Source organism: Alosa sapidissima, chromosome 15 (assembly GCF_018492685.1).
Source record: "Alosa sapidissima isolate fAloSap1 chromosome 15, fAloSap1.pri, whole genome shotgun sequence".
NCBI lineage: Eukaryota > Metazoa > Chordata > Actinopteri > Clupeiformes > Clupeidae > Alosa > Alosa sapidissima.
This window is the reverse complement of record NC_055971.1, coordinates 7303474-7327094: the sequence shown is the minus strand read 5'-3', so window position 1 is coordinate 7327094 and position 23621 is coordinate 7303474. Positions and strand designations below refer to the sequence as shown.

Here is a 23621-nt window from a genome sequence, read left to right as displayed (position 1 = left end):
AAATGACTTCCATTGCAAGAGAGTGTAAGCAGAGAGAGATATTGTACTCCATGGTGAGGAACCTCCTCAAAATTGAAAAGCCACTCTGTAATAAATAAAACACATTAAATATGCGGGGATTCACAGAGTAATTTCATTTTCCGGCGTGGGTAGGAATTTTCCTTCGTTCAAATACGGTGTTATAGATTTTGTGATGTGGTGGCACTGAGAATGAATGTGGGTGTAATTCAAAACAATAGTAATTCATTTTGCCTATAGAGAGAGAGGGGGGAAGCTCTATCTGATGGCAAGGGTGTCTGGAGAGGGGCCACGACAAGGCACTTGAACGCAAAACGTCTGAGTGAAAAATGGATTTGCCCCAAAGCGTAGCAAATCGACTCCTTCAGGATTCTGTTTTTGTATTTGTATGATGAACAGAGATAGATGGAGTCTGGTGAGAATCAGGGTCTTTTTCCTCATGGTCTGCATGTTCTGTTTCACCTGTTTTTCCTTTACTTCATGCCCCGCACCACCCCCACCCCCCCACAAGCATGCGATGAAAGAAAAGACATTATGCTGAGTGGCTGCGTGTGTGTGCGTGTGTGAGAGAGAGACAGAGAGAGAGAGAGAGAGAGAGAGAGAGAGAGATAGAGAGAGACTTGTGTACTTTGTGTCCAGGGCAACTAATGGAGTTGTTCCCTGGCTTCTCTCCCCCACCAGCGGGGGATAAGATTGCAGCACAGTGTTCCCAGCCCCAGCAGCACTGCACTGGGGGGGTGTGGGTCGGGGAAGGGGGGTGTTGGAGGAGCTGTAATGCAGTCCAGTCAGGTCCATGCACCAATACAGTTTACAAACGTCATAATCTCTCTACTCTCCCAGCCTCCTCTCTTACAGTAATATATCTATTTCTATCTCCATCTCCCTTCAGTGTCTTCTGCTCACTGTTTCCTCACAAGTTCCACTCCTAGTGAGTCACGGTCTCAATTAGGTGCTTGGTTCCTCCATGTGGGGAGCACCTCTCCAACCTAATGTCTAATTTATGAACAGGGATGTTCTTGTCCTCACACGAGGCCCCATAGGCAATTTAAGGAAACTAGGCCAAAATGAAATATTGCTGCAATAATACGTTGAAAACACACACAACACTTGAAATGCTTACAGGCAATAAAATCCTATGTGAGGGTGTGCGAGGTGGACCACTAAACGCAGGTGATGGACGGTTAAGTGCGCTGTTGCTGAATTAGGGACCTCTCTCTTCTGTGTGGTGAATACCTGCACTCTCTCTATCACACACATACACACAGACAAAGACACACACACACACACACACACACACACACACACACACACACACACACCACATATCTGGTTACCTGGGGCAGAATGCTGCTGGTGTGCAGTCACTGACCAGCCAGTATAGTCAGAAGCTCACAACGCTGAGTCTTGCTCACAATGCTGAGAATTAGCCATATTACTTACTCCTCCTCTTTGTGCCCTATGGGGCATAAGGCTTCTACGTGCCCTCTCCATTGCATTCGGTCCCTGGCAGCAAAAGGCCACTTTTGTGATGCGGTCCTGCTCCATCCTCAATACATGTCCTAGCCATCTCAGGCGTCTGTGTGTAATCTCCTTGGTGATGCTCCGGCTTCCCGTTTTCTTGTACAGTTCATTGTTGGAGATCTTATTAGGCCAAAAGATCTGGCATATTTATTGGAGTCATCCATTATGGAACACTTCCATTCTCCTCATGTCTGTTTTGACAACTCGCCAGCTCTCTGAACCGTAGAGCAGAACAGACTTTACATTGCTGTTACATTACATTACATTTGGCTGACGCATTTTTAACCAAAGCGACTATTGTTGGAGCATCTTCGTTTTAAGGCTGTATTGTTTTGATCTCCAGATGGGACGGAGTTGAGAGAAGGCACCCTGAGCCTTTCCCAGCCTTGTTTTGGTCTTTTGATGTTCCGCTGTCCTTACTGATGAGACTGCCCAGATAGGTGAAAGCTTCCAAAAACTCAAGTGGTTCCAAATTAACAAGAATGGGTGGTGTGAGGTGGAGTTGACACACAGTTTTGGAGGTGTTGATACCAAGCCCAACTTGTCTGGCAAAGTTCAGCCTATCAGTTTTAGCCTGCGTGTTGTACTGGTTGGTTGATAGGAGAGCAAGATCATCAGCAAAGTCACGATCTTCCAGCTGGGAAAACAGAGTCCACTGGATGCCTCTGGGTCTGTCTGCTGTGGTGTTGGTTGTGATCCTGTCTATGGCGACCAGGAAGAGGATAGGGGAGATGATGCACCCCTCTGGACTGCACAGAAAACCACTCAGAGAGGTCATTTCCCATGATGACAGAACTCTCAAAATGTTCATAGAATGTTTTAATGATTGAGATGATTTTTGATCATATGGTGAAGGCCTAAAGGTCTTATAAGACAGACTGACTGAATATCTTAAGTATCTTCCCAGATATACAGTATGTTTTTTTATTATTATTTTATGAGTACTCTGAATTTGAAGACTGAAAAGTGCTAAAGAATTCCCAAATAAAGACAAAGAGAGTAGAGATTGTGTGTGTGTGTGTGTGTGTGTGTGTGTGTGTGAGTGTGTGTGAGAGAGAGAGAGAGAGAGAGAGAGAGAGAGAAGCTGTAAATGTAGTGCAAAATAGAGAGATAATGTGTGAGTGTGTGTGAGAATGGAAGAGAAGAGTGAATTGGTATGGGATCTGTTACATGTCTCTAAATTGTTTTTTTCCCTTACAGATTATACAGACAATGTCAAAGGTAGAGTTATGCCAAGCTCGAGTGTTTTCTTATCAAGCACAAAATACATTATTGGATTAAATCTTAGCCTAAGATTGTTGGTTTATGGTGGTAGGTTGCTCATCACTGAAGAAAGACTTAAGGTTATGGATATAATGACCATTCTGAAAACAAAAGGAAATGCAGTCAAACAGTGCAGGCTACTCGAAAGGTGCAGCAAAGAAAAATATTCAAACAGCAATATCATGCGCTTTTCACTTTAGAGTAATCAGCCACCGGCCCATTGTGAATTTGTGAATTCTCCCGACTATCACTCCGCTATTGATCAAGGCAATGAAGAGCAGGATAGCAGTGAAGGACTCTCCTGTTGCTGTACCAGCAGATGAGAAGGGCCTCAGCACACCACTGATGTGACTGTCTAGGCTCATAGGTTAGTGAAGGAGGATGCTTAATCGTAGCCATTCGTTGTTAAGTCCGACGTCACAGGCCCAACAGCTTTTTGGTCAAAAAACGTTTACTAGCGGAGCCAGCCAGTTTTTGCAACTTGTAAACCTTGTCACCATCACCTCTGTTTTATTGAAGGTAAAACAAAATCGGTTAACTTTAACAGAGCAATTACTGTAGCTGTGCAGCCAGATGATACAATCAAGGGTTACATGCAGGCTTCCGTGAAAAATAGGATTTTATTAGTTTGAGGCAACAAGTGAGTAGTGGAATGACAATTTTCAAGACAAGGCTACACTGAATAGCGGAAAAAAATGTTTATTACTGTGTATGGAGAAAACCCGAGCGGCTCTGAAAGCCGTTGGACCCGGAAAAAGAGTTATTAGCCTATTATTGTATAATCATAGTTTAGGACTTTAGTTTAGGACTTTGTATTCATTTAGCAATTTCACAGAACTGTTCAACTTTCAGTGATTGATTTTGATGAAGGATCCTCAGTGTCAACCTTGTTGACACTGAGGATCATAAACAGATGTTTAGCCAAGTTGTTTTCATGTTTCATCATCCACTTTATACTGTATGCAGAGAAGGTTGTCATTTATTTGCTCAATACTGAATTATTGTTCTTTCTTTCTTCCTTCCTTTCGTCCAATTAGTTGAAGTGAGCTTATTTGAGTATACTAATAATAGTTGTTGGCTATTTGGCTGAGACAGCAGCAACGTTTAAACTCAGAGCTGAAGATGAGCTCAAGCAGATCCATTTCAGAGCATTGCCTCACACCACTCACTATCGCCCCCCTCGCTTGTCTTAAACTAAATTCAAATCCAACTCATCTATGAATATTTCAATGTATTCATTTTATGAAGTACATAACACATTTAAGCTTTCATCATGGCTTGTTGCAGATAAACACTTATACTTCTCAACACATTTCCATTTCAGATCATGTCCAAGAGTATAGATGAATTAAAAGTCCTCTCCTTCACAATACCCAAAAGCACTGTGTCAAACACGGAGACCTTGAAGTCATCTTTGAAGACATGGGGAGGGAGATCAACATCAGCGTTATCCTTACAAAAGCCCAGAAAAGTATGTTTTTTCTGTGGCAACTGAGTATGGTGTGCCACAGCAGTTTAATCAGTTCTACACCACAGTCACTGAATCCTGTCCTGTGCGCATTCACCCCTGTCACGACTGGAGCAGCCACACGACAGGATTGGATCAGACTACTGCAACCCGTAAGGACAGCAGGGAAAAATCATGGGTGCTCAGTGGCACATTCTTTGGAACCATCGCATAGGCAGGGAAAATCATTAGAGATCCCTCACACCCTGGACAAAACATTGTTCAACTCCTCTCGCACGCACTGGCTATATAAGCCTGTATAACACCTACCATATAGGCACAGAAACAGTTTATTTCCCCATGCCATCATCCTCCTATAAATATCTGATTAGTATAACCTGCTATGCCATAGATACTCATATTTCCTCAGATAGTTATTACATATCTACAAATACTGTGCTGCATACTTACACATCACAATTGTGTTATCCGATTTCACTTTGATGCATATTGTTTGTTTTATAATCTGTATACTGCTTGTGTATTGTGTAACATCTGTGGATAATCTTTACATTGTCTACATGGCTTGAGAGTCACCAATGGCCAGAACCAAGTTCCTTTTTACCATTCTTGCTCAATACAAAAAGAGAAAGATAGAAAGAAAAGAGAGAGTACTATAGTAGCACAGAGTAAAGCATGACGCAGTATGCTGCATGACAAGGAAGAACAAACTGTGGCCAAGTGGCTCATTGTGTGAGGGAAGACAACAGAGAGGACTCCAACAGAATACAACACAACTGACATCAAATACATGTAGATGAGAAGAAACAGAGAGAACATAAGAGTGGAATATAAACCATAAGATTAACAAATGACAAATTCTATTTAAACTTGAGGAGTGCCACTGAGGTCAAGATTCAAGGAAATGTTCAATGTTTATTTTTAATGTAAAAACAAGAATCATTGAGCCTCTTCAGGCCTAAAGTACTGCTGTGCTGTATTTGTGTGTTTCCATTTACACATCTCTATTCACAGACATGTGGATCCTGGGGGACACCAAAATACACCACAGTCCCAAGCCATGCAAAACAAAACATACCAGGAACAGCACATGAATAATATTGACAGTGACAGAGCAAATACAACCCCATATCAGTTGGGATGTTGTGTAAAATGCAAATCAAAACAGAATGTGATAACGTACATACTGAGTTGGTAGTATGTTGAATCCTTCATATGCAGTTGTATATGCATATTTTCTAGCTTCAGTTTCCTTTACAACAAAATGTAAAGCATAACAAGCTCCATGTACGTAAACATAAACGTACACTTGATTATTACTGCACGACCTTGAGGCCAGTGTGTGCCATGAAGTTTCCAACCCACCTGCCAATTCTGGTGTGTTTTGGCCTGATGGTTTTTGCTGCAGTTTCTCCACCATGCGGTGCAGAGGATCTTGGTGCAGTATTTTCTGTCTCTCTCCCATCATATGAGGAGGGATTTCACCTGTACGCCACCACCTTAATTTGCTCATATTCTTTCACTTCTCTGCGTGTGTACAGTACATTACTCCCAGCATACATCCTCCCAGTTAGCCTCTTGGTCCCAGACCAGCCAATTAAACTCTTCTCCTGGCCTCGTTCTGGTGTTGGTCTCTTCCCAGTTCCCCCAGCTCCCCCATTCCGTCAGCAGTGAAGGGGCTGGGTATCAGCTCAGCACAGGGTCCCTGGAGGGCCACGGTGACCTCTACATATGTTTTACACACCGTAGGAAATCTCTCCCTAATGCGGTGCAGGAAGCCTTGTTGGCCGTATGGGGGATACAAGTCCTAAGAGAAGCAAGGTGTGGAGGTGTTCTCAGTTCTGGCCTACTTTGGTGAGTCTGTGTGAAGTTGATTACCCCTGGAGAGAACAGACCAACACTTTTCTCTACATGGAACAACACATCTGTAGCGGGTAACACACACGTACATTCTCTCTCAAACGTACACACACAATCTTTCCCTCTCTTTCCCATAACATACATGTGTTCTTGATTGCTTTTTATATCAGTGTTTTTATACACACACTGAATCCAGCATCCAACGTCTCTGTGGTGTCTGATCAACATTTTGGTATGTACCATGTACGATAGCTCATTACATTTTAGTGCTAAACATAAAGCTGTTATGCACGCTTTGAGCATCATAATATCAAGGGGAGGCCACACAGAGACTGTAAAAATCCAAGGCATGTTGATATAGCGAAGGATGAACCAGAATTATTTTTGTATTATTAAGTGACCCACCATAGCTAACAGTTGAGCAATCATTCTTAATCAAGCTGACTGGGGAATGGTCTTCTGTTGCACAGTCGTACATAGGCCTTTTCCTGAATATTTACTACAATATCCATATGCGTCCTATAAGCTTTAACACAGTCTAATTTCTCTAGTTGACAATAACCTTGCTTTACTGACACGTTCACATGTACATGGATATGAATATGTGAATCGAGCTACAAAAAAAAATAAGCTTGCGGTCCCTAGATTTCCAAGAACAAGAGCACCACTTCCTGAAATAGCTGAAATTAAATGGCTATCAGCACTTCATTTTCAGTAAAATGTCCAAGGCAGAAGGTTGATTTGTATAGCCCCTTTCCCCCTTACTCCTCTTCCTCCACTCCTCGAGCTGCCCAGCCATCCCATTTGACGTCTCCTGTCGCCTCGCTTTGCTCCAAACTTGGCCCTCTGAAGATGAAATAAAACAGCATATAATAGAGTAACCATGAATCCATGAAAGAACCTGTCACATGAGGCAAGTCTCCCGCTGAAGCATGTGACAAGTTTGTGCTTAGATTCTCTGATTAGAGTGTGTCAACGCCAGAAGCTAAGTGGATTGAATAATTACCATTGCTTTGGTGACCGTGGATTCAGGAGGAGAGGGGAAAACAGAAGTCACAAAAAAATTATAATAAAAAAAAAATCACAACTCAGAGAGATGTTTGTACACAAGCTGTCTATCATAGGAATTGTCCAAATTTCATGTGCTTGAAGGATCCTTTAAAGTTTCAAATCACTAAACAGTCATGGTCACAGACTGTTAGAGATGAGTTTTCATTCAAAACATCAAAAGATTATCTAAAAAGGAAAGATAACCCTATTAACTCCAAGAAACTCAAAATATTTGTGTTTTTTTTTTAGAAAATGGATGTTTATGACTTGTATGTTTATGTGCTGTCATATTATCTAGCCCATCATAAATCAGTTAAAACGTAAACAAATCATTCTTGCACAAGAGATAGAAAATGCTGTTTGACTGAAATAATTTAATTTCACTGGAGGACAAATGCCTGCTTTTCACTTGAGGCTGCATAAGATAATCATGCACTGAATAAGTTGGAGTGGAACCCTCAAAATAGCCATCACCCAATGATAGATCTTGTTTGTCTATCTTTAATTTAAGTGACTGCGACCCTTTGAATGAAACAATCTCATTTGGAATTTGGGGGATTGACACTTCCTTTTGAGTCTGGTTCAGATGGTAGTGTGGAGTACATTTTCATGGAGGTTTCTGGAGGTGATGGTGGAACTCAGACAGATGGCAGATGACAGATCAGGTGGCAGATGGATCAGGAAGCGTAACCAGGAAAAGGCCCTTATCCATCACCTTCCCATTAAGAAAGGCCCCGGTCTAAACTGCATGTCTGTTGTATCTCATCAACTAGTTATCCTGCTAAGTGTTGCCAGGTTCCTGGAGAGAAATAAGCAAGCAGGTCTATGGAAGCAAGGCCAAAAGAAGTGGAAAATAAATAAATAAATAAATAAATAAATAAATAAATAAATAAACTGACTAATTAATGTGGCTTTCCTGAGCTTACTTCCTTGTCTTCCTTGTTAAGATTGAAGAACAGCTGGAAAAAGATATAATGTAGTGTATGCATATCCACCATGACTGCAATGGCATTTTTTTTTACTTCAGAATGACTACCCTAAAAGTACATTTAATCGGCAAGGTGACCTAAGTAATAGGCTATGACGTAACAACATTTGTCCAGAAAACAGTTGCAGTTGAATTGCTTAACTGCTTAAAATGTAACCATGCATACCTTATACAGAATATTCAGTCCAACCCTCGCGAGGCTTGATCCAGTTCAACTGTGGTACAAGTAGCGGAGAAAAGCAGCTAGAGAAACATATCAGATAAATGATAAGGTAGCCCACCGTTGTTTACCTAATCCGAAAACAGTTCAATACCGCTACCAGAAAACGTCAGAGCTAAGCGGAGAGACACCATATAAGGTACTGTAAGTGTTTCCCTTGTTCTTTTGTGGTTTCACTCTAAATATGCACAATAGCCTGTTTTTATAGAGATCCTTCGCCGGAGGAGCTCATGAAAGCGTGTCCTTTTATAGCACTGTCGGAATTAATGATTTGGTAGTTTGCCATGTGTAGAAAGAATAGACCTCAGTAAGCTTTATATAAAAACATGCCGCTTTTTACGGACTCGGTAGGCAGCATTTGGAGGACATTGAGATTTAGATGAAAATAGACTTCTTTCCCTTTGTGACTGACCTGAAGTTAATTCTAAGAAAGAATTAGCCTATGTATTCCCTTTCTGGTCAATCTGGGTCAATCTGTAATATTTTTGTTTCGGTATTCCCCATTTTGCGAATTTTCATACAGCGCTACGTAGTAGTGTATCCACGTGCTCAGTGAGTCATGTTTCTTATATGGTATATTCATTGTAGGCTACGTTATCCTCCTGCGCAAGGGCTAGGGACACCTCTGGTGCATGCCCACGTGGGTATGTGAAGGGTTTGCACTGACATATAGGTCTTAAGTTTGCAGAATAACTTTTTTACCTCAGAAAATAGAGTAGGCCTATAAAGAATATAAAGCATTATAAAACATTAGTCGTTCAAATCTGACGTGTTTGCCACACCATTCTTATCAAGCAGCATGTGCAGTTTCATAATTCCCGTTTGAAACATTGTCTGGTTCTGTCATGTAATGGAAGTTGTATATGTAGCCTACCTCTCTGTTCTGCCTGGTGCCTTGTCTCTGGTTGACTAGTCAGACTCAGTAGACTGATGGTGCTTATGGGGTTTAATCTGTCTGCGGCTGATACTGTCTTCCTGTCCCCTCTGCCCTCTGATACCATCACCCTTCTCTTCAGCAATTCCCCACCCCCTCCCCACACAAGCCCAGAGGGTTGCTCTTTTTCTGCCTGTCACAAACAGAGCACAGAGTAGATTCATCTCGAATGAAGGGTTAGACTGCTGTCCACTGACAGTTCTCATTCTCAAATGTCACACTAGTTAAAATCACAATAAACAGTTATAGTAATACTAGCAATAATAGCTAATATAATATTGATAGTCATACTGTACTACACTAACAATATAATAATACAATACATAGGCTATGTATTTGTGGCTGGCTGCTTTGCTCTGGATATGCCACAACACTGTGCCACTTGTTGTGCCATGGGAGCGTACGTGTCATTCTGTCCATGTCTGTTGGGTTCACGCAGGGTTTTATAGTACATCTTTGGCAACCGGGCGGTGGTGCCATTACATTGTGCCCGCTGCTTTGTAACCACTGTTGTGGCATATGTTGGCACTGCTGCAATGGACATCCAGGTTGTGGCCAAGGCATTTCACAAGGTCACCGAGCTCTGATCTGTGGCTCAGGCTTATTATTGCCATCGACGAGACACAACAGCTGCAGACTTTGGCTACATTTTGTACATTAACAATTTGTTCCTCTTCCTCCCTGTCTCTTGTACTTTCCTTGTGCTTTCCGTGTGCCATCCCTGGTCTCTGTAGGAACCCCCCAACACTCATTAACCTTGCAGTAGACAGCATCTTCCCTGTGGAACAAGACCAAATGTTGGCGCTATAAGTAGCACACTCATTATCATTGTTGAGTCGTTTCTCAGGATTGAGAAGGGTAGCGAGCGGCTACTGATAACTCTTCTCTTCTCTCTGTTTCAGTTAACAATTTTTAGTGCTTTTACTATATAGTATACTAATTTTCTATAGTATGTAGTGTCAAACATGTGCTTTGATACTATTTCAACTTTCTTCCTTGACTGTGAGCACTGTCTTTGAGATCCCACAACATTTATTTTTATTGTCAAGCTGCCATATGAATAATTGAGACCTGTGATGCCACTATGGGAAGGGAAATGTGTTATGTTTGTTATGTCTTGGACTGCCTCTTGCTTGTATATTACAGCTATGGCTTTGTGAAACCCCCACATAAGCCAAAAATCTGTCTTTAGTGCCTCTTTGTCTGGTGGAAGTAAGTCTTGTCTGTCAGAACCTTGGCTCTGGCGTCTTACGTGGTATCATCTACAATCACTCTAAATGAGCAATGGAACTCAGCCTGGGCTATTTCTCATGAGATTACAAGTCAGTGATGGCAAATGGGGGGTGGGGGGGAAGCCCGTAACGAGTCTCACAGTTTGTCCGACCCACTCAAGGGGTTGTGTTTGCTTTCATTTCCTTCAATATTAATAGTTCTCGCTTAAGGTGCTTCTCCATGACATTAAGACCTGTCTGAATTGACATGGTTATTATGGTGGAAGTGGTATAAAGCTGAGTAGAATTAAATTTGAAATGCCAGGCCAATTTTTGGCCAATCAGAGTAGTTTTATAGTCACCTAGCAGAATGTCTTAGAGGACGTTGTGGAAGGATGGATGACGGCCAGTTTTGTAAAGGCTTTCACAATTACTAAAACACATTTTTTGAAACCTTTCTCCCTTTTCTCAAAATTGTAAACCATTCTGAAACTACATTCACAAAACCTCACTCTAAAAATCACACACACAAAAAAATCAATCAATCGCCTCAAAACAGTTTTACCTGTGCTCAAAACCAAACAATGTATTGAGATCATATACAAAGCAGTCAAAATAAGAACACTACTGAGCGGTCATTACACACTACATAAAAAAATAGAAAACACAATGTTCAGGGCATATCTCCTGGAAATCTGTATTGTTTATGTACAGTAACCTGCGTTGTGTTGAACCTCTCAGATCAGCCCTGCATTCTGCCGGACTTGAAACAGCAGCATCTCGGATCAGGAGTCGAGCATGCTAGCAATCGAGCTAAAAGCCCAGGCTGCAAGCTCTCTCACTAGCACGACCCTTAAGGCATCGGGAAGGAGGCTTACCAACATGCATACTGCACAACTACGGATCAGCTGGCTACCTTTACACTACCTCCCCTAAACCTCACTCACTCACTCCCATTTGACAAAATCAAAGAACTGTAATGTTTAACAACCTGTTTGCCCTCCGAACTTACTGTACTGGTTTATATTGATTTTGGCACATCATTTGAAACAAGTGTGATCAATTGTGACTCATTGTGTTTACTGCAATTTATGACATATGTGCTTTGTGTTCACTTTTTGCCACTTGTGGTTACCACAAATGCATCACAAAAAGGCGGTATATTGCATGAGAATGTGTTTAGAGTTTTTCATAAGAGATCTGCAAATTGGGTTTGACTAGGTGAAGATATATGGTGTTGTGAAAACTGCCACTGGGCATTTGATTTAGACAATAGGATTTAGTGTTTTAACAACTCAGAAAAAAAACTGCAATAACCTGCCAGCTTTCTGACACCAAGAACATTCGTTGTCCATTTCTGCCCGATACCTGTAACCTCTGCCATATTATCTTCATCAATCTACTATTTGCTCTGTGCAGAGTCCACATGATCTAGGGGGTTTTCAGATTAGGTGAATGTGAGCCTCCCTCCCCTTAGAGTAAATGAGGACAGCTCAACAACCCCCCCCCCCACCCCCCCCCCCCCCCCCACACACACACACACCACAATACAATATTATTATAATTAATTGTTATATATATAATAATAATATTGCTATTGTATGTTCCATGCAAAATGTTTCACTGATGTTGTGGGGTTTACTCAATGCAACGCTATATGGTGCTTCTGTTGCCTCAGTATTACGGGCCAAAACTTTGGATTACTTTCTTCAGAGATTGCAATTCATTCAGATTTCTGTCAAAACTTTGGAATAAGTCGTGGGAAGGACCTGACGTGCCATACACTCTTAGAGAAAGATTTGGTGACGAGTCTAGCGACGCATTAGCGTTTCAAGGCGTCACTCTTTTGGTTCGTCGTCAGTGAACATCTCTTCAGCTCCCTCCATTGTGGAAGACTGTGAGAGAATTCAAATATGTGTCTGAAGAGAAATCCAGTTAGCAGGAAAGGAGGGTGGTGGAGAGTGTGAGGTTATCCTCAGTGTAGGGACAGCTACTTCAGAAAGCCCAGTTCAAACACAAACTCTTCTCTGAAGAGCCTGACTCATCCTCGCATGGCTATGATTCTTAGACAGATACTCCCAAGACAGGATAGACTTTCTCTCTCTCCCTCTCTCTCTCTCTCTGTGCTTGTGTCTGTGTGTGTGTGTGTGTGTTTGTCTGTGTATGTGTGTGTCTGTGGATGTGTGTGTGTGTTTGTGTGTGTGTGTGTGTGTAAGCGTGTGTGTGTATGTGTAGGGGAGAAGAGGGAGTTGTTGGAGACTAAACAAACTTGTCAACATACAATGTAAAGAGAACCATGTGGGGCTAAGGGGAGAGAAACAATGGAAGAGAGAAAGATGCAGGAGTCCTGTAATCTCGCACTGTTTTCATGCTTCTTACAAACCCCCATCACAGATCCGTCACTCCTCAGCATTCATTCTTTGCTTAACAATACATGACGCGCCTCAAGGGAGCCGCCGACATTTAATATGCCATTTACATTGATCTCTGCTTGTGTGAGGGGCTGGGGATGTTGTGATGCCTTTGTTAGTGAAACCCTCATTATTAGACAGCTCCTTGGTATGTTTTGCATTGACTGTAACTAACCAGTATACTGTATTAAAATATCACTCACACCCTTTATTTTGATGCATGATATGCAGTAAGCATACTCCTGTTATTGACTTGTCAAAGCTTACTACTAATAATGTTATTTGTTTTGGTTATTTGTTGTTATATATCTACTATACCTCATATAGACCTACATTTTGTGTTTTTTTCCCAGTAGTGACACTGCAAGATAGCCTGGCGTAGCCGGACTTGAATTTGTATCAGAATTTCAAGTTTGATAGCACACCATTTGGATTTGATTATGGAGCATGTTTCAACCGATGTGCCTCTGCTCATCCAATTGGACAGACATAACTAATCAGAGCAACGGCAAATGTGAATCCCTTAGGGAAAACAGCAAAAATATCCTTCTTCTCAACAAATGTTTGTTTTCTGTGTGTCTGTTATTGCGCTTTCACTATCTTGTATAACGGCGGAATCTGAACATCTAACTTCTTTAGCAGCAATATTTTTTGTTGTTAACAAAATCAACTCAAGTGCGCTTAGGTGACGTGGATTACTATGTTACTGTTGCTTATCTGTTCATCATCGTATAAAGCCTGTCCAGACAATTTGAATGGCATTGAGACTCAGTGGAGTGAATGGACAGTTAACATCCAAGTTAGCCTCTTCCCTCTGACTTTTGTGATTTCAGCATATCATCCACCCAGTCACATCACAAATAGGCATAGGGCCAGTGGGCCTGGTCTGCTCTGGTTTAAGCGGTTGGAGATTGTTCACACATTAACTGGCTGAACTGGTGAGCTTCATCTAAGTGGTCACAGCTAAGACGAATGAAATTAGAGCTAGTCCTGCAATGACCTTGCTAGTGTCCTTCTCTTCCTTACAGTAAGACCAGCCAGTGTCCTTACTGGATCATCAATGTTGGCCAAAGTCCAGATGGAGTGTGGTGGCTATGAAATGAAAAAGAAAAGCCCAAGAATGCGCTGCATTGGATACAATTATTTACCAATTATGGGATGCCTTAAGTCTGCAGCACTGACAGTTGCTGAGAAGTATCAAGTTTTTCTAATATACAGTTTGGACATAAATCCTCTAATGGATGTCAAGCAACCATGCTTAAGGGTACAAGAAAATCATATGGACTATGAAGGATGAGCTTAGCTAAATTCCTGTAACTGGGCCGGGAAACATTTGTAAACTGTCTCTGGGTTCCCATTGGGCTTAGCTCATTTTTTTATTGTGGGGAGAGAATGATGCTTCTCGAACAATCTGTCTGGTCTGGGCAGGCCATATTAATCAGGCAGGATTTACCCACTATCACAACAAGCAATCAGGCCTTCTAATTTTAGAAATCGATTTTTTCCCCCCCACTAGCTCAGTAATCTGGTGGAGAAGACAGGACGGGTGCTGGTGGAGAGGAGGCGTAGGGAGTGCTGCTGCTGTCTACAGCTGAGTGAGTTACTGAGAGCATAGTGATTGTCTCTCCCGTCCTCCTCCTCCTCCTCGTCCTCCTCTCCAACTCAGCTGATTCCAGGAGGTGCCATTAATAGCTGTCACACACTCGCGCTCTCCCTGGCCTTATTGTTTTGGCCGCCACTGTTGCTGCTGCTGTGTAACACAGGGAGGGCTGAGAGAAAAAAGGGCTTGTATTTCCTGTTGTTAGCAGGGTTAGCATTTATTGCTAACTTTGGTCAGATTAACTATTTAAGAGGTTCACCCCTCATATCAGAGTGAAGTTGACTGTTAAGATAATTGGCAGGCTGTGTGGCTTGCGTAGTTGAAAATGTGTGTATTAGATTGCAAAACTCAGAAAAGGCCCAGAGCAGATATACCTCTTTATCTCTATTTATGTTATGAAATTGTATGCTTACTTTCATTATCTTAAATTATCATGTGTCACTGTGTTAATGTATAACATATCAACATGTGTTAATGTATGATAATTCTATTTATATTAATATTTTAATTTATAATGTATATAATATTATATTAATTTATAATGATATACATTACATAAATTAATGTATACTAATATAAAAAAAATCTCTGAACTGCTACCCACTTGTCTTTTTGATTCTGAAGCAGCTATCACCATGGGGTGCCTCCTCTTAAGGCTGATGTTGGGTCTGCTGTTCCTCCAGCTGCTTTGCCTTTCAGAGGGAAGAGATGAGCTTTTCGCCTCCACCAAGTATGGCAAAGTCCGAGGGGTGCAACTCCCCGTTCCAAATGGAAATGTACTGGGGTCAGTTGTTGCCTTCCTTGGGATACCTTATGCCAAACCTCCACTCAGTGAACTCCGCTTCAGACCACCACAGGATCCCAAGCCATGGACAGGGGTACGTGATGCTACGCAATTTGCCAACTCCTGTTACCAACCCGTAGATAATATGTTCCCAGGGTTTTCCGGCGCAGAGATGTGGAACCCTAACACGGCACAAAACGAGGACTGCTTGTATTTAAATGTGTGGGTTCCCTCACCCACGCCTCAAGAGCCAGCTCCAGTGATGGTGTGGATACACGGGGGTGGGTTTCAGTCTGGCACTCCCTCCCTGGACCTGTATGACGGACGCTTCCTCAGCCACTCAGAAGGTGTGGTGGTCGTGTCCATGAGCTACAGAGTCGGGGCCCTCGGCTTCCTGGCCCTACCGGACAGCGACATCCGGGGGAACGCTGGGCTGTTTGACCAGAGGCATGCTTTGCTATGGGTGAAGGAAAACATTGCAGCTTTTGGAGGCAATGCCTCCTCCGTGACCCTGTTTGGAGAAAGCGCCGGGTCTGCATCTGTGGGCTTCCACCTTCTGTCAACGGGCAGTCATGCCCTCTTCTCCCGTGCCATCCTCCAGGGCGGCTCACCCAACGCCGTATGGGCAGCCTTGCCTCCCCCACAGGCCCAGAACAACTCCTTGGCCCTGGCCAATCTGCTGAACTGTCCCAGAGACGTTCCAATAAGTGTTACAGAGGCTTGTCTCCAGAATGCAGATCCCAAGGAGATAATAAAACACCAGTCCAGTGTTTCTACATGCTATTCTATGATATGCGATGCTACAGTTTCGTTGCCTTTCGCCCCCACGGTGGATGGAAACTTTCTGACCGACATGCCTGTGGTTCTGTTGGAGTCTGGACAGTTTCTGAAGACAGACATCCTGCTAGGGCTGAACAAGGATGAGGGCTCATATTTAGTTCTCTACGGAAGTCCAGGATTCAGCCTTGAAGGGGAGAGCCTCATCAGCAGAGACCAGTTCCAGCAGGGTGTGGCCAGGACGCTGCCTGAGTTCAGTGAGGTGTCCCAGCAGGCGGCCGCCTTCATGTACACCGACTGGACGGACGAGAACGACGGACAAAAGAACAGGGATGGCCTGAGCAGTCTGTCTGGGGATTACTACATCAAATGCCCCGTACTCAAATTCACACGCAACTATGTGCTTCATGGAGGCAAAGCTAGACTGTTCCTCTTTGACCACCGCTCTTCTGTGAACCCATGGCCTCAGTGGATGGGAGTCATGCATGGGTACGACATTGAGTTTGTCTTTGGACTGCCACTTAACGCAAACCTGGGTTACACCAAAGAAGAGGTGGACATGAGCAGAAAGTTCATGAGACACTGGGCCAACTTTGCCAGGACTGGGTAGGTAGTAATAATCTATTATTAAAGTATAGTTTATATTTCTTGTATTTGCGTTTCGAACGTCCAATAATGATGACATTTTAAAGTAACATGAACATGGCAACAATGTGAACAAAGATCAATAAGAACAAAAAATGCATACTGTATTTTGACATGTATATGCACGTGTTCTTTACAGCTTTATGGCATGCTCTTTCAGCTTGTCAATATGTATGGACTCCAGATAAACAGGGAGATTTTGAAATAGTAGTCTTATAGCAATGTGACACACAGCTTGAGCCAACTTCCCACAAGCTTAAGAGGACAGGCCATTCAATTAACACCTCATTTACACCTCAGTCTCAGGGGGCTGTTTACATGGAGCACTGTCAGCTTACAGTATTTCCAGCACTGGAATGGCATTTTTGTTGTATGTATACAGTGGAAAGAGAATGTCTGAGTCATGGGAAGATTATTCCTCTAAATAGTGATCAATTCATACATTGACAAGTGTATATATACATAGACAGGTGTGAATATACGGTGCAGTGGGCAGAATGATTAATCTGATCGTTAGTCGACAGAAGAGGCCATGTGGATGTCAAGAGATGCATGGATCATACTTGAAGTGAAATGGCTCCTTGTGATGATAGGGACCCGGGGACAGAGGGCTCCGCGTGGCCACTCTTCAGCACGGAGCAGCAGGAGTACCTGACCCTCAACGCAGATGCCCCACAGACACACAGGAAGATGAAGGCCCAGCAGTGCAAGTTCTGGGACAGTTTTCTACCCAAACTGCAGAGATCTACAGGTGAATGTCCACCAAGCACCACCTAACCCAGCACACTTCCTACAGGTGTTTTCAACAGACTCATACAGCCCCGAGGTCACACGTTCAGTCATTCCTACCAGGTTATTACACTGCTCACTGTCATTGCATCTCTTATCCCCTTTTAGTTCCATAGTGCTGTCAGTGAGGCAAAAATAAATGTACAGTAAAGTCTACAGTTGCACACAAAATGCCTTCATAATGATGTGCTGTACTGCTTTTAAACTTCTTTTTAAACTGAATAATTAAAGGATTTTATTTCAAGGCATATAACATTGTAGCCTGTTTCTTCTTTAACCCATTAAGACCAACCTGACAACCTGAATCAGAAACACTCTAAGGGTGCATCCGGCCTTATAGGGAGAAGCTCTTGTAAGGCGCATGGGGTCTTAATGGGTCAAAAGGCAACTTCTCCCGTGTGTCGAGGCTTGTCTCTACCTCTCCACTTCCTCCTCTCTTCCTCAACTTCAACTTCACTTCTTCATTTCTCGTCTTTCCTTTCACTGCTTCTACCCCCCTCCAACGTGCTCCCGACTCCTCTCGTGCTTTTTTTTACTGTTGCGTTTCGCCTCATCTGGTCCTCACCTGACCATCTGTAAAGTGCCGTCCAAAAGCCGCCATGCGTCATCATTGGTTCCGGGAGAGGATGGCAAGACCAATGAGAGCACGATTTTGTAAAATGAGCGCACAATTTAGCCTCTGGGCTTCCGTAGATAACCTCTAGAACCAAAACTATCTATGCGTAAGCCACCTTGACAAAGCCTAGTCATAAAATGGGTTGCATTATGGAGGGGTAAGTTGCGCAGCTGTATTAGTCAGGGGGTCCCTGCAACCTTAAAGCTTAACTGTAGGTTTTTAGAATAATTTTTCATGTGTTTGTGTGCATGGATGTGTGTGTGTGTGTGCGTGTGCATGTGTGTGTGTGTGTGTGTGTGTGTGTGTGTCGGGAGCATGGCTGTGCATGAAGGGAGCTCTCCCGTGCCTGCGTCAGCATGGGGTGGGGAGCGGTGGGTGCGGTGCTGTGCTGGGCCAAGCTGGAAGCTCTTTGAGTGGGATCAGGGTCAATCTGTGTTTCACTCAGATGGGAGGTTCAAATCTGAGTAACGCTTCAACTCCTCTTCATGCTGCTAATTATGCCGACATGATCCTTGACCTGAGCTGTTTTCAGCACAGCTACAGGATGACTCATTTCTCTTTTTGTTGTTGTTTTGTAATAAATATACTGTATACTGTATGTTCTGAGTTTTTGGCATATTTTTGGCTTTTCAAAGGAGATGTCAGGTCAGGCTCCTCGTGATTCTGCTGTTCAGTCAAAAGGAAGTGAGGGGAGATAAAGGCAGCATAGGGGTGATCCGCATTGTTACTTCATTTATGCACAGGTTTGAAAGGTAATTTGTGAAAACATTGCATCATTTTACCAACATGGCTGCATTTCCTGGTAAATAATAACCCCCTTGGTGTTATTGTGTGTGTGTGCTATGGTCTAGGCTAGGTCTTTTGTTTATAACATGTAAATAAAGTCATGTGTCCTTGTGTACATGTGCCCTCTGGTAGTTCAATCTCAAAGTTTTGAGGCCTTCGCGTTTTCTTTGGAGTAGGTTGTGACTGTTTTTATTTAATTTCCCACAATCTTTGGTTTCTGTCAGATGTGCAGTAGGATAGGGAATAGCGGTCGAGTTCCCAGTTTTGTAATCAGAGGTGCACACGACTTTGTGAAACACACACGCGAACACACACCCACACAAACAGCATTTTCCCCATCAGTGGTCAATCTGCCTGTTTGTCCCCTCTCTTGGTCTGTCTCTTCTGCAATCCTCCGAGGCCTGCTCCCTGGGGATTACACACCCAAAAGGACTGTCAGTGTTATCTAAGGAAAGCCACTGGCTCCAGCAAAACAAAAAGCCAAACAATAGAGTGCAACAATGAAACCAAAAGGAATCAAAAATCTGTTTCTAGTTCATCTTCAGCATCTATAAATATAAGTGCCTGGATATGTTTTGTAATACTGTATGTCTGTCAAAGGGAAAATAAAGAATTACTTACCACACTGCAGAAACTGCTTATCTAACAAAATCTAACCAAGTGTTATTCTTATATCAAGATAAAAAAACTAGTTGGTATTGTTTTCAGTATAAAGTGACTTACCTAGCGCTTTCTTGTGAAATCATTTGACTTAATTTAAAAAAAAAATGACTTATTTTAAGACATCTCATCTTGAAAACAAGCAAATTTGTCTGCCAGTGCGTTGAGCAAATTTGTCTTGATAAGACTCCTTAAAATAAGTTAAAGTCTTCTTAAATTAAGTCAAAATTATCTTTTGAGAGGGCGCTAGGTAAGTCTTTTCATACTAAAAACAATAAAATAGATTTTTTAATCTTAATATAAGATCAATAACACTTGGTTAGAATTCATTTTTTGCAGTGCATGAGATTGATTGCTTTTAGTGCCATATGAAGAGTTGCTATTTTAAGTAGTGTCATTTACTCTTCATAACAGTATTTGCGCCTAAATGTGCTGATTTTTCTTGTACCTCCCACCAAGAATGTACCACAAATACACCAGACTGTGCAGTAGGTAGAATTCACCACAAATACACTGGACTGTGCAGTAGGTAGAATGTACCACAAATACACCGGACTGTGCAGTAGGTAGAATGTACCACAAATACACCGGACTGTGCAGTAGGTAGTTTGGAGGATCAGTAGTGTGATGACAAATGATAACTTGACCACAACCAGTTTAGAAAAACAGAGGCAGCCATAAGGCATATCTTATATAAAATTCACACAATACCAGCAACTTTGATGCCATGAATGAAGAAAACTATTATGTACATTTCATGAATAGGAAACTGCCAACATTGCCTTGATATATTATACATCTGTCACGGCCCACAGACTCAGGACAGGGAGGTAGAGTTCAAACAAGATAGTCTTTATTTCAAAGCAAAACCAGAAGTGGGTTGTCAAACCCAGGCCAGTAACAAACAGATGCTCCACTGGAAACAGTAGGCCAAGGAGGGTCCAAAACACAGAAGATCAGTAAACATCCACTGATTCGGTGATGGGTCCACCTACACTCCAGATGCCTTCTGCCCATTGTAGAGCTCGTTCAGAGAGTAGGGAAATGATCTATGCAATGCGGGATCGCTCTGTAGGGAACCTGTGGGGTTGCATCTCCAGGGTCAGGGAGCATTGCAGGAGGAAGCCTTTGCACACCTCAGGTGATCCAGAATAGGCTGTAGGATTAACCACAGGACTGGACAGGTTCAACGGCGGAGGAGGTGCTGGTGCCGGAATTGTAACAAACAGATGCTCCACTGGAAACAATAGGCCAAGGAGGGTCCAAAACACAGAAGATCAGTAAACTTCAGTAAAAGTCCCAAAACACAGAAGATCAATTTAACTAGATCCAACTCCGGAGGTGACTCGAGGGGTCTGACCAGGAGGACGCTGGAACAGGCGAGGGGAATCCAGGATGAGTACTCCTTGTGTGAGTCAGGCTGGTGGATAGCACTTTGGTGTCATCTCTGACGAGGCCAGACAAAGACTGAGGGGAGACTGGGGTTTAAGTAAGGAGTGAGGCTGATTGGGAACAGGTGCAGGTCATTAGTAAACTGGGGAATGTGAACGAGTGAGGGGAGCTTCAGGAGAGTGAGCAGTGGGTGTGGCTGGAACAGAACCTGGTGTGACTGTGACAACATGTTTGTACTGTATAATTTCATGCCCTGATATTCCCTATATTTCTATGCATAGCATATGCCATGATGCATCTGTCTCTCTGTGGCTCAGCATGCACATGCTCTCAACGCAGCATCCATCCATCAACCTGTCAGTCTGATAGGAAATCATTCTGTTGCACAGGACCATACTAACTGCCTTATACCAGATGAGGTAGTTAGTATGGAGATTATGTACAGATGTAAAGGGTTTATAGATTAAACCACCCATAATGTGCCTTAATGTGATGATCTGAGGGATTGAGGGACTGTCAAACCAGTCTGACCGAGCTGACAAAGTGGACATTATTATCCCAAAACCAATAGTTTTGCCTAGTTGAACTTACTTCACAAAAATGAAATTTGACAATTTACTCTGAAATCCGCATATGATGTTAACATACTGTATATCACATAAGCTGTCTGACACTAATGTATTCTGCAGGGGTGAAATGAATGACAGCTGCCTTTGATACCAGCACTTGCAAACATAGAAGTTGTTTCTCTGATGCTCAGCGGGGTTCATACAGTTAGAATAATCTTTCACTCTCAGGCGCTCACATTAACCCCATAAGCACAAAGACCATGTCTAATTTCCTCCCAATGTAACCCCTTTCCTGAAGAATATGGGCCAAGCATGGGCACCGGAAAAAAAGTATTGCCATTTTTACACCTAAATATAGTCGAAGCCTCAGAAAGGAATATGTGGCCTTTGAACTGACTCCTACACTGTGACCATGCATGAGACTCAAAGACACAATTTAACAACCCATTGAGAGATTTATTCCATAAAAAAACACAATATCCAGTGATTTGAAAAGTACGGAGCCCCGGATATGTCATGGGGAAAAAAAAATAAAATAATAATAAGTTGTGGCCACGAAATAGCAATTCGTTCCCACAAAATAATAAGTTGTGGCCACGAAATAGCAATTAGTTCCCACGAAATAGGTCATTTGTGGCCACGAAATATTAGCTGCAGCCCTGCACAGACATCAGGAGGACACTTTTCAAGTAGAGCTCAGTAGCCTACTGAGCGAGGTATGCTGAGCATAAAGCCAGTGTTCTGTGTGGCACGAAGGTGTCTCGTTTAACCTGGCTAGATCCTCTCGCTAACTTATTACTGAAGACCTGATCCGGGCCCAGTTTTGTTCAGATGTTCCCCTTAAAACCGACTAAAAAAGTGTCTTTCATTGCCACTGATCATCTTATTTGACGACTTATTTTTTTTTTCCCCATGACATATCCGGGGCTCCGTAGAAAAGGGCTAGAATTTGCTTCTATTCACAAAGTGTTCTTTGAATTGTTGTTCACTTGTTTATAGGCAAGGCTGTAAAGCTAATATAGCAGCCTTAACCTTGAGAAATGGAGTCAATGTATGATATGGGTGAATAGGGACTTGCGTTGGTCAATACTGCATGCAGGAAGGTAATAAATATCACATGTTACGGCAAGAAGGAAGACGAGGCAGCATACAGATGGTCTGTTATTATCAGTCTGGTGGTCTGGGGTTGTCTTCTCCATGTGTCTGCATGTTTCATACTGGCTAGGTCTGCATGTTTCCTCCTTAATCCATATGAATGTTTGGGTCTATCATAGCTCTCAAAAACCTTTTCAATGTCTTTTCTCCATCTCTCTCTCTCTCTCTCTCTCTCTCTTTCTCTCTCTCTCTGCCCCCTCTTGAACCAACCACCTTCTCTTAGCGGGCATTGATGAAGTGGAATCCCAGTGGAAGACCCAGTTCCACCGCTGGCTCTCTTACATGCTGGACTGGAGGAAAATCAGCAAAGATCAACAGTGTGATTTCAAAAATTAGCACTTTGGTTAGGGTTTTTTTTTTTCCACAGGTACCAGCCAGTGCACTTAATACACTTGTTAAAGTAGAAAGACTACACACAACATGATAAATAGGAGTATTTTGATTATCCTAAACATAATTGTCATGTTCAATGCTATTCTGTGTAAAAAGAACCTTTCCAGACCAGCTGTGGGTTTCTGTTTGATAGTGTGGGGAAATTACCAGTAATTAGACACCACTTTAAATGTCTACTGGGGTGGTTGTTGTCCAATTGGCTACACTTTAATGAAATGTAGACATTACAAGGATGATCTGTTATTTTGGTTTTCTCTTAGCCATGACCTCTGAGGTCAACTGCCTTAGGGAGTCTGGAGTAACAACAGCTTTCTTATAATCAACTTTCTTTATCATGACAGTTCTATTTTACTTTCCTTGTATGTAACCTATCAAGAATACCCTGCTTAGTCCTATAAATAATGGTAAGACTTTGTCTAAGACAGATTTGTTGCTCTCATGCTTGCCTAGGATGCTTTTGTGTTTGTAATCTGTCTCCGGCGTCATGAATAAAGCTTTATACACTACCGTA

At 42.6% G+C, this 23621-nt stretch overlaps 1 protein-coding gene and 2 long non-coding RNA genes across 11 annotated transcripts in view; 2 read left to right on the top strand and 1 right to left on the bottom strand.

Annotated features, from left to right (window-relative positions):
- LOC121683979 overlaps positions 1 to 8001 on the top strand; it is a 27192-nt gene extending 19191 nt beyond the window's left edge. Inside the window, exons 3-4 of the long non-coding RNA XR_006022982.1 lie at positions 2926 to 2932; positions 7862 to 8001. This is a non-coding gene — a long non-coding RNA (uncharacterized LOC121683979). The remainder of the gene's footprint in view (positions 1 to 2925; positions 2933 to 7861) is intronic.
- Positions 5224 to 9388, bottom strand: LOC121683977. 3 transcript variants are annotated; one of them, XR_006022980.1, is made up of 4 exons: positions 9263 to 9388; positions 8335 to 8411; positions 8080 to 8139; positions 7540 to 7979 (listed from the first exon to the last, which is right to left on the bottom strand). It is a non-coding gene; the product is annotated as an uncharacterized LOC121683977 (long non-coding RNA). The 3 variants fall into 3 exon arrangements; XR_006022981.1 differs by lacking the exon at positions 9263 to 9388 and adding an exon at positions 5224 to 6976 and having other exon boundaries at positions 7137 to 7979; positions 8080 to 8404; XR_006022979.1 differs by having other exon boundaries at positions 8080 to 8411.
- LOC121683976 (cholinesterase-like) lies at positions 8411 to 23621 on the top strand. 7 transcript variants are annotated; one of them, XM_042063863.1, is made up of 7 exons: positions 8434 to 8527; positions 13778 to 13882; positions 13973 to 14208; positions 14461 to 14539; positions 15169 to 16711; positions 17344 to 17501; positions 22941 to 23621. In XM_042063863.1, exons 3-7 carry the CDS (start codon positions 14005 to 14007, stop codon positions 23051 to 23053), a joined length of 2097 nt encoding a protein of 698 aa, XP_041919797.1. In that variant the 5' UTR covers positions 8434 to 8527; positions 13778 to 13882; positions 13973 to 14004; the 3' UTR covers positions 23054 to 23621. The 7 variants fall into 7 exon arrangements, with proteins under 7 accessions (XP_041919800.1, XP_041919799.1, XP_041919797.1 ...); XM_042063868.1 differs by lacking the exons at positions 13778 to 13882; positions 13973 to 14208 and having other exon boundaries at positions 8440 to 8527; XM_042063864.1 differs by lacking the exons at positions 8434 to 8527; positions 13778 to 13882 and having other exon boundaries at positions 13892 to 14208; positions 15172 to 16711.

Coding starts and splice junctions, on each gene's coding strand:
- LOC121683976 (XM_042063863.1), top strand. CDS start 14,005: ATGTTGGCCAAAGTCCAGATGGAGTGTGGTGGCTATGAAATGAAAAAG. Junction 14,540..15,168: donor CTGCTGCTGTCTACAGCTGA/GTGAGTTACTGA, acceptor TTGATTCTGAAG/CAGCTATCACCATGGGGTGC. Junction 16,712..17,343: donor GCCAACTTTGCCAGGACTGG/GTAGGTAGTAAT, acceptor TTGTGATGATAG/GGACCCGGGGACAGAGGGCT.